Source organism: Schistocerca cancellata, chromosome 3 (genome assembly GCF_023864275.1).
Source record: "Schistocerca cancellata isolate TAMUIC-IGC-003103 chromosome 3, iqSchCanc2.1, whole genome shotgun sequence".
NCBI lineage: Eukaryota > Metazoa > Arthropoda > Insecta > Orthoptera > Acrididae > Schistocerca > Schistocerca cancellata.
Window position 1 is genome coordinate 450,740,834 of NC_064628.1, and position 13,560 is coordinate 450,754,393.

A 13,560-nucleotide genomic window follows, 5' to 3' on the forward strand; every position below is an offset into this window, starting at 1 on the left:
AAGGTCTCTTTAATTTTCCTTCAGGCAGTATCTATCTTACCCCTCGTGAGATAAGCCTCTATATCCTTACATTTGTCCTCTAGCCATCCCTGCTTATCCATTTTGCACTTCCTGTCGATCTCATTTTTGAGACGTTTGTATTCTTTTTTGCCTGATTCATTTACTGTATTTTTGTATTTTCTCCTTTCATCAGTTAAATTCATTATCTCTTCTGTTACCCAAGAATTTTTACTAGCCCTCGTGTTTTTACCTATCTGATCCTCTGCTGCCTTCACTACTTCATCCCTCAAAGCTACCCATTCTTCTTCTACTGCATTTCTTTCCCTAATTCCTGTCAATTGTTCCCTTATGTTGTTCTTGAAACTCTGTACAACCTCTGGTTCTTTCAGTTTATCCAGGTCCCATCTCCTTAAATTCCCACCTTTTTGCAGTTTCTTCAGTTTTAATCTACAGTTCATAACCAATAGATTGTGGTCAGAGTCCACATCTGCCGCTGGAAATTTCTTACAATTTCAAACCTGGTTCCTAAATCTCTGTCTTACCATTACATAATCTATCTGAAACCTGTCAGTATCTCCAGGCTTCTTCCAGGTATACAACCTTCTTTTATGATTCTTGAACCAAGCGTTAGCTATGATTAAGTTGTGCTCTGTGCTCTGTGCAAAATTCTACCAGGCGGCTTCCTCTTTCATTTCTTCCCCCCATTCCATATTCACCTACTACGTTTCCTTCTCTCCCTTTTCCTACTACTGAATTCCAGTCCCTTTACTATCTGAATAATTTCTTTTATTTCATCATACATTTCTTCAATTTCTTCGTCATCTGCAGAGCTAGTTGGAATATAAACTTGTACTACTGTGGTAGGCGTGGGCTTCGTGTTTATCTTGGCCACAATAATGCGTTCACTATGCTGTTTGTAGTAGCTTACCCGCACTCCTATTTTTTTATTCATTATTAAACCTACTCCTGCATTACCCCTATTTGATTTTGTATATATAACCCTGTATTCGCCTGACCAAAAGTCTTGTTCCTCCTGCCACCGATCTTCACTAATTCCCACTATATTTGCCTCAGTCGCACGAATTTTGTATGCGACCGCTTTCTTGGGGTCGACATCGTCTTTCACCGTTCCTACTTAGGCCGCGTCATGGCCGGTGGTTGGAACACTGTGTCGATCTTGTGTTGGTTCAGTAGTCTCCCTGTTTTGGACGACGCGTTGCCTGGAAAAGTTAGAAACGCCAGGAGTTTTTTCTCTTATTCCGTTTGTTCTTCATCTTGGTTCCTACTGCGCTTCTGTTGTCGAAAGGCCCTTTGGATTTGGCTGTTGCCGCACCCGTTCTTGCGGAACACTGTTTCCAGGTGGTTGAGTTCCGTTGAAAGGTTCTGTTCGTCCGAGATCATCTGTGCTCTGTGTATCAAGGTGTTAAGTACTCCATTCAGCTGAGCCGAATGGTGGCAGCTGGAAGATGGATGTACAGATCAGTTCTATGCATATCGGGTCTCCAGCCGGAACTCATCTGGACACAGTATTTCAGCGGTCCACTTGGCCGCCATCTTCAGGTGAGTAGGCCGTCGCACTGTCTCCCGGAACTGAACTCAAACACGCCGCGGTAACTCCTTTATACACCGACCGTGGGCCCACCTCGCGTGCCCAAACATAACTGCGGTCTAGCGACAGGCACAGCAGCGCACCGTTGGTGAAAGCTCGCGGAAACAATGAATCGATATCAGACGCTTTTGGCAGCTTTTGAAGACCGAGACAAGAACCGTTGTTTCTTAATGTGAAACAGAACAGGTTTCCAATTCTTATTTAAAGGATACTCTTTATCTCTGTTTATACGAGTAACATTGCCAGATAGCCGGATTTCAATGGCTTCTTTCACTACACAGTCCCGATACCTCGAAGTAGGGGCAACCACTTGTGTCTCATCGTACAACATTTATGTCCTTCGATAAGACAATGTTCCGCCATTGCAGATTTTTCTGGCTGAAATACACGCGTATGGCGATGATGTTCCACGCAACGATCCTGGACCGTACGAATCGTTTTTCCAATGTAGACTTTCGCGCAATGGCAGGGAATCTTGTAGACCCTTGGCTTTCTCAAACCCAAATCATCCTTCACTGAGCCCAGCAGGGCTCTGGTCTTAGCTGGCGGACGGAATACACTTTTAATATCAAATTTCTTTAAAATTCTCCCTATTCTTGAAGGTATGCTCCCCGAAAAAGGCGGGAATGCCACTGATTTGCTTGTATCTTCTGTTAGTTCCCTCGAAGGTCCAATATGAAAAGCACGACGAATCTGATTGTCAGTATAACCATTCAGCTTGAACACATCTTTTAGATTGTCCACTTCTTGTGTCAAACTATCTGCATCCGAGATGGCGTAAGCTCTTTTTACCAAAGTACATAGAACCCCGTTGGGTTGATACGGTGGATGATAGCTTGATGCATGAAGATATTGGTCCGAATGTATTGGCTTACGATAAACACTATGTCCTAATGTCCCATCATCACTCCTATAGACTAAGACATCTAAAAACGGAAGTTTTACAGCCCTTTGAACTGCCATTGTGAACTTAATATTGGAATGCAGACAATTAAAATGATCTAGGAAACGATCCAGAGCATCCCTCACACATGGCCATACCATAAACGTATCGTCGAAGTATCCCCAGAAACAAGTTGGTTTTAAGAACGCCGTTTTCAATGCCATGTCCTCAAAATCTGCCATAAACAGATTGGCGGCTATGGTGGATGATGGACTCCCCATAGCCATTCCGTCAGTTTGTTCAAAGTATTGGTCATTAAATAAAAAATACGTCGACGTCAACACATGACGACAAAGCTCAGTTGTTTCACCACCAGTGCGCTGTGGTGCCTGTCTCTAGAGGGCAGTTATGTTCGCACTCGCGCGGTGGACCCACGGTCCGTGTATAAAGGAGACGCCGCTGCGTGTTTCATTTCAGTTCCGGCGAGACAGAGCTGTTACAGTGTAAAACGTATTGCAAACCTAAATTAGCTTTTCTCCGCTATCATTTCTACTGACAAGTTCATATTCTCCCGCAGTCCTTTTTTCTGTTCCTTCCCCTACAACAGGTCAGAGGTATAAGTAAGATTGCCGTTTATAGCTTTCAACTTGATCGCTCCCTGACTGGGGTCGCTTGCTTTAAATTGATACAACTACCTCTCTACATCATCCCTGAAAGTTTATGACATCATAGCGCATTCATCTTGAATGTCAGAATGGTTGCATAGTGCGTGAACTATCACTTCTTTGTATCAGGTCGTACATTGGCTCCACTTAGAGGCGCCCTCACGGAGCTCTCTGTTTCCCGCAACTTATGCAGGCTGCTTCCAAACGTGTCGTCCCTTTCATGCTTCCCTCTTATATCTGAAACGTGTAGGCATCTGTGACCTGGAGTGGCCCACAGATAATATGCGTTTACACTTATCTATACATCTACATGCATCCACACGGATACTCTGTAGATCAGTTTAGTCCCTGGCAGAGGGTTCATCGAATCACCTTTACAATAATTCCCTATTACTCCAGTCTCGAACAGCGCTCCAAAAAAACGAACACCTATATATTTCCGTGCGACCTATTATTTCCCTTGTTTTATTATGGTGATCGTTTCTTCCTATGTAGGTCGGCGTCAACAAACTGTATTCTCGTTCGGACGAGAAAGTTGGTTTTAATGAGGTCCACCCCAGATCCTGTGTCACGTCAGTGACTCTCTCCCATGTTTCGCGATAGTAAAATACGTGCTGCTCTTCTTTAACGTTTTTTGATATACTCCGTAAATCCTGTCTGCTAAGGATACCAGAGTGCCCAGCAGTACTCCAAAAGAGGACGGACAAGCGTAGTGTATGCAGTCCCTTTAAAATATCTGTTACATTTTCTAAATACGCTGCCAATAAAACCCAGTCTTTGGTTTGTCTTCCCCACAACATTTTCTATATGTTCTTCCCAATTTAAGTTATTCGTAATTGTTACTCCTGGGTATTTAGTTGAATTTACGATACATAGATTTGACTGATTTATCGAGTAACTGATGATTAATGGATTTCTTTTAGTACTCATGTCGATGACCACTCACTTTTCATTATTTATGGTCAATTCCAAATTTTTTCCCCATGCAAATACCTTTTCTCAATCGTTTTGTGATTTATTTTGATCTTCTGATGACTTTAGTAGACCATAAACAGCAGCATCATCTGCGAAGACGGCTCCTAAATCTTTGATACAGATCATGAAAAGCTGAGGGCCTTTAACACGACCTTGGAGAACCCAGAAATCACTTCGTTTTACTCACTGAATTTCATTCAATTACTATGGGCTGTGACCTCTTTGATAGGGAATCACAAACCCAGTCACGTAAGTGAGACGATATTTCATAATCATGCGATTTCATTACAAGCTGCTTGTTTGGTACAGCCTTCTGGAAATCTAGAAATACGGAATCAATGTGAAATCCCGTGTCAATAGCACTCAACACTTCGTGTGTGCAAAGAGCTAGTCGTGTTTCACAAGAACATTGTGTTCTAAATTTGTGTTGACTGTGTGTCGTTAGACCATTCTCTTCGAGGTAATTCATGATGTTCGAACACAATGCATGTTCAAAAATCCTGCTTGCATATCGTTTTCAGTGATTTGAGACCGTAATTTAGTGGATTATTCCTACTACATTTCTTGAATATTGGTGTAACCTGTGCAATTTTCCAGTTTTTGGGTACGAATCTTTCGCGAGCGAGCGGTTCTATATGACAAACGGAGAGCTTGCTTTTATTAAGTGGTTTAAGTTGCTTCACTACTTCGACGATATCTGCTTTTAAGTTACTCATGTTGGCCGTCGTTCCTGATTCTAATTCTGGAAGATTTACTTCTTCTTCTTTGGTGAAGGAATTTCGGAAGGCTGTTTTAGTAAGTCTGCTTTTGCGGCATTGTCGTCGAGAGTATTTCCATTGCCACCACGCTGAGAAGGCATTTTGTCTTGCCGCTAGCATACTTTACATACGACCAGAATCTCTTTATATTTTCTGCCTGGTAAGCGTTCCAGTGTAATGGTTCTTTAAGTCTCCTCCAGGCTCCTAAAATCAGAGTGACTCGATATTTCGGCGATCCTTCTGTCCGCCACGTTTACGAATACGCTGTTGCCGCCAACGGGTCGCGCGGAAAACTGTTGTCAAAGCTGCAAATCGTCGTCTCTACTGGCTTCATAATGTACACGGCGCATGCGTCGCCCACCGCGGTTGCTGCCCCAAGACCGGGCTAGCAGCGCCACCCCTGGTAGAACAACGGCGCTAACGATACATCGCACTCAAAGACTATCTTCAGATTGTCGGGCTAGCCGCACCAAAGAAGGTCGTGGTATATTGCGAGACAATACAGGATTCCGCGTCCTTCTAAGAGGAAAACCATTCTCTTTATCATCCAAATTGTCTGTTAACCTAACATCAGTTGTCTCTCTATAACCACTGTTTCAAAATCCGGAATTACTCGAATCTACCTGAGTCTCGTCAAACTTCATCCCACGTTCTTTATATAAAGAATGTCCCGCTGCCACCGATTTTGTTGTAGCCCCTTGTGTTGGGGATTTTCCATGCACCTGTCCCGAATTGTGCGAATAAAATCGGCGATGTAATTTTTCCCAATTTGACACTGAGTTTTCCATACACCACGCTTCCCAAGTCCCAAATCAAGATAGAGAGAGAGAGAAGGAGAGAAAGGTTCTGGGGTAGTGATACAAACTGTAAACGAAAAGCTAGGCATGAATACTGAAAGTAGGTTCAAATGGATGACGGTTGCAGTAGTTATTCAAAGATAAAGATACTTGCACAACAAAGACTACTGCTGAGAGTTGCATACCAACAGTCTCCGCACTGAAGACGACGACAACAACAACGTATTCTACTGTAATTAAACACTTTATTATTAACGTGATTGTAAAAGCAGTCGAATGTTGCAAATTTGTAATTTAATTATTACGTCTTTCGTCTCAGTAGTACACTGTGAGCACATAATTGTACATATCTGGCATGGTTATATTTCATACTACCAAAACGATTTAAAAGCATAACTTCGGAAAAGAGGATAATTATGAAATGTTGGGGACCGATGTTAAAATTAATGCCAGGGACATATGTCACACTAAAATTAATGCCAATGGCATGCGTCACATCGCAAGGAACATCAGAACAGAAGATCCTAGAAAAAAGTTAAACAAACGTTATTTGGGAGCTGCAAAAATAGAATGGCACACGTGTGTATGAAATATAGGGTAGACAGGATTAACTGAAGCACGCCCACAAAAGCAGTCATAGCAGTAGAGAATATGACCACGCTTACATACAAATACGCGGCACCCAAGCAAGGCGGCACCGCAGGTCCTTCCACTCTGGTAAATGATACATAAATAACATACATTGATCAGCCAGAACATTATGACCACCAACCTAACAGCCGGTGTGTCCACCTTTGGCAGGCATAACAGCGGCGACACTTCATGGCAAGGTACCAATGAGGGCTTAGTGGATCGCTAGAGGGAGTTGGCACCACATCTGTGCACGTAAGTCACCTAATTCCCGTATATTCCGGGGAGGGGAGCGATGAGCTCTGACGTCACATTCAATCACTTCTTAGATGTGTTCAGTCCCGTCCAGGCTTGGCGAGTTGGGTGGCCAGCACATCATTTGGAACTCGCCACTCTGTTCCTCGGACCACTAAATTACACTTCTGGTCTTGTGACATAGCGCATTACCTTGTTGAAAGATGCTACAACCTTCGGGAAACACGATCTTCACGGAGGAGTGTACGTGGTCTCCAACCAGTGTAGGACACTCTTTGGGCATCATGGTGCCTTACACGAGCTCCACTGGACCCTTAGATACCCATGTGGCTGTTCCCCAGGGCACAAAGGACCGGCGACCAGCTTGTCTCCGTCCCGCAGTGTAGTCAAGGAGCTGCTCCCCTCGAGCCGGCCGGAGTGGCCGTGCGGTTCTAGGCGCTACAGTCTGGAACCAAGCGACCGCTACGGTCGCAGGTTCGAATCTTGCCTCGGGCATGGATGTGTGTGATGTCCTTAGGTTAGTTAGGTTTAAGTAGTTCTAAGTTCTAGGGGACTGATGACCTCAGAAGTTAAGTCGCATAGTGCTCAGAGCCATTTGAACCATTTTTGTTCCCCTCGAAGACGAAGCATTCGCGCCTTTCCACAGGCATGATGAAGAAGGTATCGGGATTCATCAGACCATTGCGCCCAAGTCCAGTCCCGATGGTGACGCGCCCATTTCAGTCGTAGTTGCCGATGGCGTGGTGTTAACATTGGCATTTGCATGGGTCGTCGGCTGTTGAGGCCCATCGTTGTGTTCGGTGTACCGTGTATCCATACATGTGTTCAGACATACTTGTACTCTGCCCAGAATTAAAGTCTGATGTTAGTTCTGCTACAGTTCTCCGCCTGTCCTGTTTTACCAGTCTCCCAGCCTACAACGTCCGACATCTGTAATGAGGCTTTGCCACCCAATCCCACGACTTCTGGACGTGGTTACACCTTGGTTTCGCCCCTTTGTTTCGCCACTCCTCGAACGTCCGACAAGTCGTGCAATTTCAGAAACGCTCGTGCCGAGCCTCCTGGTCATCACAATGTGCCCTCGGTCAAACTGAGATACATCGCGCACCTTCCCTATTCTACCCCCGGACAGCCTGCTCATGCACCCTGCGCATGTCTAACCAGCAGTAATTTCTTGCCAGGTGATGAGGTCAGAGGACATAATGTTCTGGCTAATCAGTGTAGATAGAGCTGCGTGTGCTAGGAAATTAGTTCGAAAGGAAGTAGAGCTCGCTGCACAGTGCGGCATAATAGGCACAGAGGGGAAAAAAAGATAGTGTAACTCCAAATATCAACAAACGGAGAAACTAAATATATAAAATCCTAAATATATAAAATCCATCAATGTATTAAATCTAAATTAAATAAATAAGTTATCCAACAAATACAATAAACTGGAAAAGGGTAAATGCCGGGAGAATAATGTTAATATTGGAGTGTGGCAAAAACGCAAATAGAAAGAGTGTGTAGTCAAACTATAAACAAAGGAAATTAGGAAATAGTTCAAATAAGATGAAGAAGAAGTATAAAGAAAGTAACGGCGTCTGAAAGAACAGGAGCAGACGATGGTACAAACTAGACATGGAAAGGTAGAGAGCAACAGTAGTACTGTTCTAAATCTATACAACATATTAAATGGAATGTGAAAGCGCCTATGCGGGTTAAAATGTTTTATATACACTGGTATCCAAAGGCAAAGCAAGAAACGGAAATTTTGCAGGGATACGTTTATTTTGCCGCAAAACAATATAAACAGGTGATAGTAGAAACAATGTAAAGAATACAGAACGTTATCCACTGCATAACGGTGGACAATTTTTTTTTTTCATTTTCTTGCAACTTGACGGATTTGCGCATACATTCTGAAAACTGGTTAACGTTCTCAGTATTGGTTCTGACAAGCCTGACAACGACGGAGGATGCTATGAATGTATGATACCATCAATATCACGATAAGGCAGTAACGCCCATTTTTTCCGGACAGCTGCTCGCAAATCTTGGAGAGTGGTTGGTGGATGCTGACGTTTGGCAACCCGTCTTCCTACTGCACCTCAGACATGCTCTATGGGTTTCATATCGAGAGAGCGGGAGGTCACGTCATACGTGCAAAATCTTCCCTTTCCAAAACAACGCCAACCACCCGTGCTCTATGAGGTCGAGTGTTATCGTTCATCAATACGAAGTATACGCGTGAGATCCCAAGATCTCCTCACGGTACCTGACAGCAGTTAAATCTTGCTGATTCACTCGTGCGATTTCATAGAGACGTGTTCGAGTGGTAAACATAATCCCTGCCCACACCATTAGGGATCCTCCTCAGTATCAATCTCTTTCCAAAATGTTTGGGTCCCGAAATCGTGTTCCACGTTCCCTCCAGATGCGAATCTGTCGAGAATCACTCTCCACACCAAATCGGGACTCATCTGCGAAAAGAACATTGGCCCATCGTTCGACCATCCAGGTAGCACGTTGACGGCTCGACTCTAGACGTTCCATTCGGTGAAAACACGCCAGAGGTAACCAGACTCCTGCAATAAAGGCCACTGTGCAGAAGCCTTCTGTACACCGTTTGCCTCGACAAATACGTCCAGGAGATGCTGCGAGGCCAGACGATAGTCGCAGTGCAGTAGTAAGGCGGTGCCGTCGTGCCCTTACACTCACTCTTTCTAATGTCGCAAGTGGTCGGCCCTTTCCTGGTCTCCGGGGTACAGTTTCGGTCTCTATAAACTGTCGCCTAATCCGAGAAACGTCAAGCCTTCGGACCACATCAGTCTGCGACTCTCCTGCTTCCATTCTTCCTATGGCCCTTCGCAGCAGGGAGTCTGTAGGCGTCTTCTCTGTGCCATACTACACCGTCTGTGACTGTGTACACAGCGATTGTGGATGCGGGAATACCCTGTAAACACTACCCCGTTTGATAGATGCCCTGACGTCATTGATGGGGCCGCGCGGGATTAGCCAACCGGTCCAGGCGCTTTAGTCATGGACTGTGCGGCTGGTCCTGGCGGAGTCCTCCCTCGGGCATGTGTGTGTGTGTGTGTGTGTGTGTGTGTGTGTGTGTGTGTGTGTGTGTGCGTTTGTCCTTAGGATAATTTAGGTTAAGTAGTGTGTAAGCTTAGGGACTGGCTACCTTAGCAGTTAAGTCCCATAAGATTTCACAAACATTTGAACTTCTTTGTCATTGATGGGGTGGTTGTCCGTTGATCGAAATGCCATCTTCCATGCAGCACACGATCGCAACGACATCTGTTGACAGTTTTGTGTGATTATATCGTTAAATTAGACACAGGATGGGGAAATACCAGCTTGTTACTTTAATTTTGGACGCCAGTGTAGTTATTACTATTAAAATCGTAGTCACCTGTGGCTCATTAAAAGTGTGTGAGTGTGTGTTTGGGGGGGGGTGAGGGTTAGAGGGGGGTGGAGGGAGAGGGGAGGAATGGGTCGTTTGTGGGGTGGAAAAGTTATAACCCTGAACGCACGCACGCCTGCTACGAACTGGAGCTCACTAATAGAATCTGCGACTTTAGATATTTTATTCCTGCCTCTGTTCCTGGACGACATACGTGGCGTTCTGCTGACAGTTATGGCCCGCTTCTGTTTCAGGTCCCCGACCAGGAGCCAAGCGCCGCGTGGTGCTGAGGAGGGACCCTGCCGACAAGGCGCACCGCAGTGAGTACCGCAGCACCACTTTACTCTTTGTACTCAATTCTGACGAATTTCTGATCATTGCGCTTCCCCACATTGCTTATTTCTGAGAAATGTGAAAATACGACATCTTAATTTGTCCAGGAAGGGAAACAAGGGAGGGCTAGACCAGTGGGTATTTGACACATTGCACTCACTGGTACAACATACAAATTTATTTTGGAGAGACTGTATTACATTAACCCAATTAATAAGTTAATTAAACAACAATTAATCTGAATACCAGACAAGAATCAGGGATTTGGGCTCTCATTAAACTTTGACAAAACACAGTACATACAGTTCCACACAGTAAATGGAATGACACTATTAATAAATGTAGACTTCGATCAGAAATCGGTAGCTAAGGTAGAATATCCAAAATTTCTAGGTGTATGCATTGATGAGGGGTTGAACTGGAAAAAAAACACACTGAGGATCTGCTGAAACGTTTGAGTTCAGCTACTTATGCTATTAGGGTCATCGCAAATTTTGGCGATATACATCTGAGTAAATTAGCTTACCACGCCTATTTTCATTATCTGCTTTCGTATGGCATCATATTCTGGGGTAACTCATCATTGAGTAAAAGAGTGTTCATTGCACAAAAGCGTGTAATGAGAATAATTGCTGGAGCTCATCCAAGAGCATCCTGCAGACACTTATTTAAAGAGCTAGAGATTTCACTGTAGCCTCACAATATATATTCACCTATGCAATTTTTATTAACAATCCGAACGAATTCAAAAGTAATAGCAGTGTACATGGCTACAACACGAGGAGAAAGGATGATCTGCACTACTCAAGATTAAATCTAACTTTGGCTCAGAAGGGGATAAATTATGCTGCCACAAAAGTCTTTGGTCACTTAACTAACAGCATCAAAAGTCTGACAGATAGCCATATAGCATTTAAAAGGAAATTAAAAGAATTTCTTAATGGCAGCTCCTTCTACTCATTAGATGAATTTTTGGAGATAGTAAGTGGGTAATTTCCCTAACCCCCACAAAAATAATTAAAAAAATTAAGTGTCATGTAATATTTTGTGTAATGTAATATCTTGTATAGACACCTTTTATTAACCTGGCACGTTCCACACCATTACGAAGTGTCGTATTCATGATCTGTGGACCAAGTACTAATCTAATCTAATCTAATCTAATGGCAGTAAACGTCAATTATTACTCGCACGCGATCACTGTTTTCCAGACCTTAAGACAAAAGGCTATGATACAAATTCAAGCCAAATTTAGATAGCCATAAAAATTATCAAAATTTCATGAGAACAAGGTATTAACAAGAAATTTACGGCCACGTAATAGCCCACTTTCAAAAATATTCTTATACTAAAATACAAGGTGACCAAAGGAGAACAAAAGATTCAAAACCTCATAAAAGAAACATGGTAGCATGGCTTACAGTGTTCTACAGTAATATTCAAATAATTAAAATTTACGTGGCCGTTGAAATCTCGACCATTAGTAAAATGTTTAAATAACTTAAAGAAGCAATAAGGTTATGAAAAGCGGACATTTTTAATTAACAAATAAATGACTTAGAGTTGCTCTAAAATTTCTACTTAACTTTAAACAGCAGCTTTTGAGGACACGGCTACGCTTGGAAGAAACAGCACTGCAGAGGCCAACGTGAGCTTTAGCTGCTTAAGGTTTGTGCACAGAATCGCATAAAGAGGTGGCTGTGTAAGCCGACTGGGCCCAGAATGAGTGAGTCTAACAACGATCGATAAACAGCACCGATGCCAGAGCACAAGCAGTCTTAATACGTAGATTCCCTGCAGCACTAATAAATTCCAACTAGTGCAAGGTCAAGTCACAGCCAAGATTATAATAAATCATGATTACGCTCCCAACAGTTAATGCAGTTTCTTTCAGAGCGATACTCTAAAGAGCGATACCGTCAATTTAACGGTCTCCTAAGAAGTTAGCAGAAAAGTTAAGACACCTCTTACAGTTGGCTTAAGAAAATTTCAGAATTAAATAGTTATACCAAATCCTGCTCGAACAAATGAGTAAGCCAACGCCGATCAAACTGCTTCAAATTCTACGGCTCCTGGTCACGGACACCGTCCGGGCCAAGCTCAGGACGGACGATGTATCCTAAAACAAAGTAAAATTCCCATATAAACCCCATAAATATGCATGACCTAAAGCAGAATAGACAGCATATTAGCCTCAATGAATAATACTTAGTGGAGCCAAGTCCACAAAGATGGTTATCCGGCAACTACAAGCTGAGCACAGCATTTATCCAAAACTTTCAAATTAAACATAAGTCACACAGTTTTTAACACTGACCCTGATAACATTCGCGCAACACGGATGTCCACTTTAACACCAGAAAAATACACTTTGTGATAACATTAAACATCGATCAAAGTATGAGCCAGAACTAATAGCTGATAGCTATTTGCCTCAAGGAGGGCGAGAATTAATAATAGGAAGGTAGAATCACTTAAACACACATAAATGCTATACTGCCAACAACCTTCACCACAAGCTGTCTTGTAGAGGCGGACACTAACATTAACCCAAATTGAAGGCGCCACGAACATTAAAATAGATCAAATTTCCAGTCAGATGTAGTGTACAAAGATCTAATTAAAATACTTAATAGATCTTAAAACACACAAATTCTTGCTCATACAATTCAGCCTGCAAATTGCGAGGAGCGGACTTCAATGCCAATAATCAGAAGGGGAGCATTCAGAAATTCCGGTAAATACGCCTCTGATAGCTCGACGGGTTTTGAGTAATCCACTCCTGAGGTTTCTCGGCACTGCAAGCCAAACACAGGCCAACGTGTCCCTGCATATCCTTCCGAGAGACAGATTGGTGGCGGCGAAACTCCTTTCCTCTGGGTTGTTCCACTGATGCTCCCTTCATAATGCTGTCATACTCCTTAGCGGTCCCAGAAACCCAGGCCGCTCTAGAGGGAGCTGCACTCATTGCACCAACGATAAGAGCATATCGATATCAATTCAGTACGACAAGCAACCACGGCTCATTCTGGTTGCGAATCATTGGAATGTTCAATAGCTATCCTGTTTCCGTTGCGAGGTTAATTTATAGGGTGTTCGGAAATTACCTTGACACAAACAAAGGGAAGTAGTACGTAATATTTTGAGTAGAAACCGATGTCCGGAGATATACCGTTCCGTTCTACGTCATTTTCAGTTGAAATGTATAACGCGTCCAAGTCTGCTGAGGGAAGGAGAAAAGATGCTTGCCGTGGTATGCAACAG

At 43.4% G+C, this 13,560-nt stretch overlaps 1 protein-coding gene across 1 annotated transcript in view; it reads left to right on the top strand.

Moving 5' to 3' along the window:
• The window catches only part of LOC126176362 (uncharacterized), a 1,325,137-nt gene that overhangs the window by 1,094,906 nt on the left and 216,671 nt on the right, over window positions 1–13,560 (top strand). Inside the window, exon 10 of the mRNA XM_049923517.1 lies at window positions 10,218–10,283. Within this exon, the coding sequence (XP_049779474.1) occupies window positions 10,218–10,283 (66 nt within the window). The remainder of the gene's footprint in view (window positions 1–10,217; window positions 10,284–13,560) is intronic.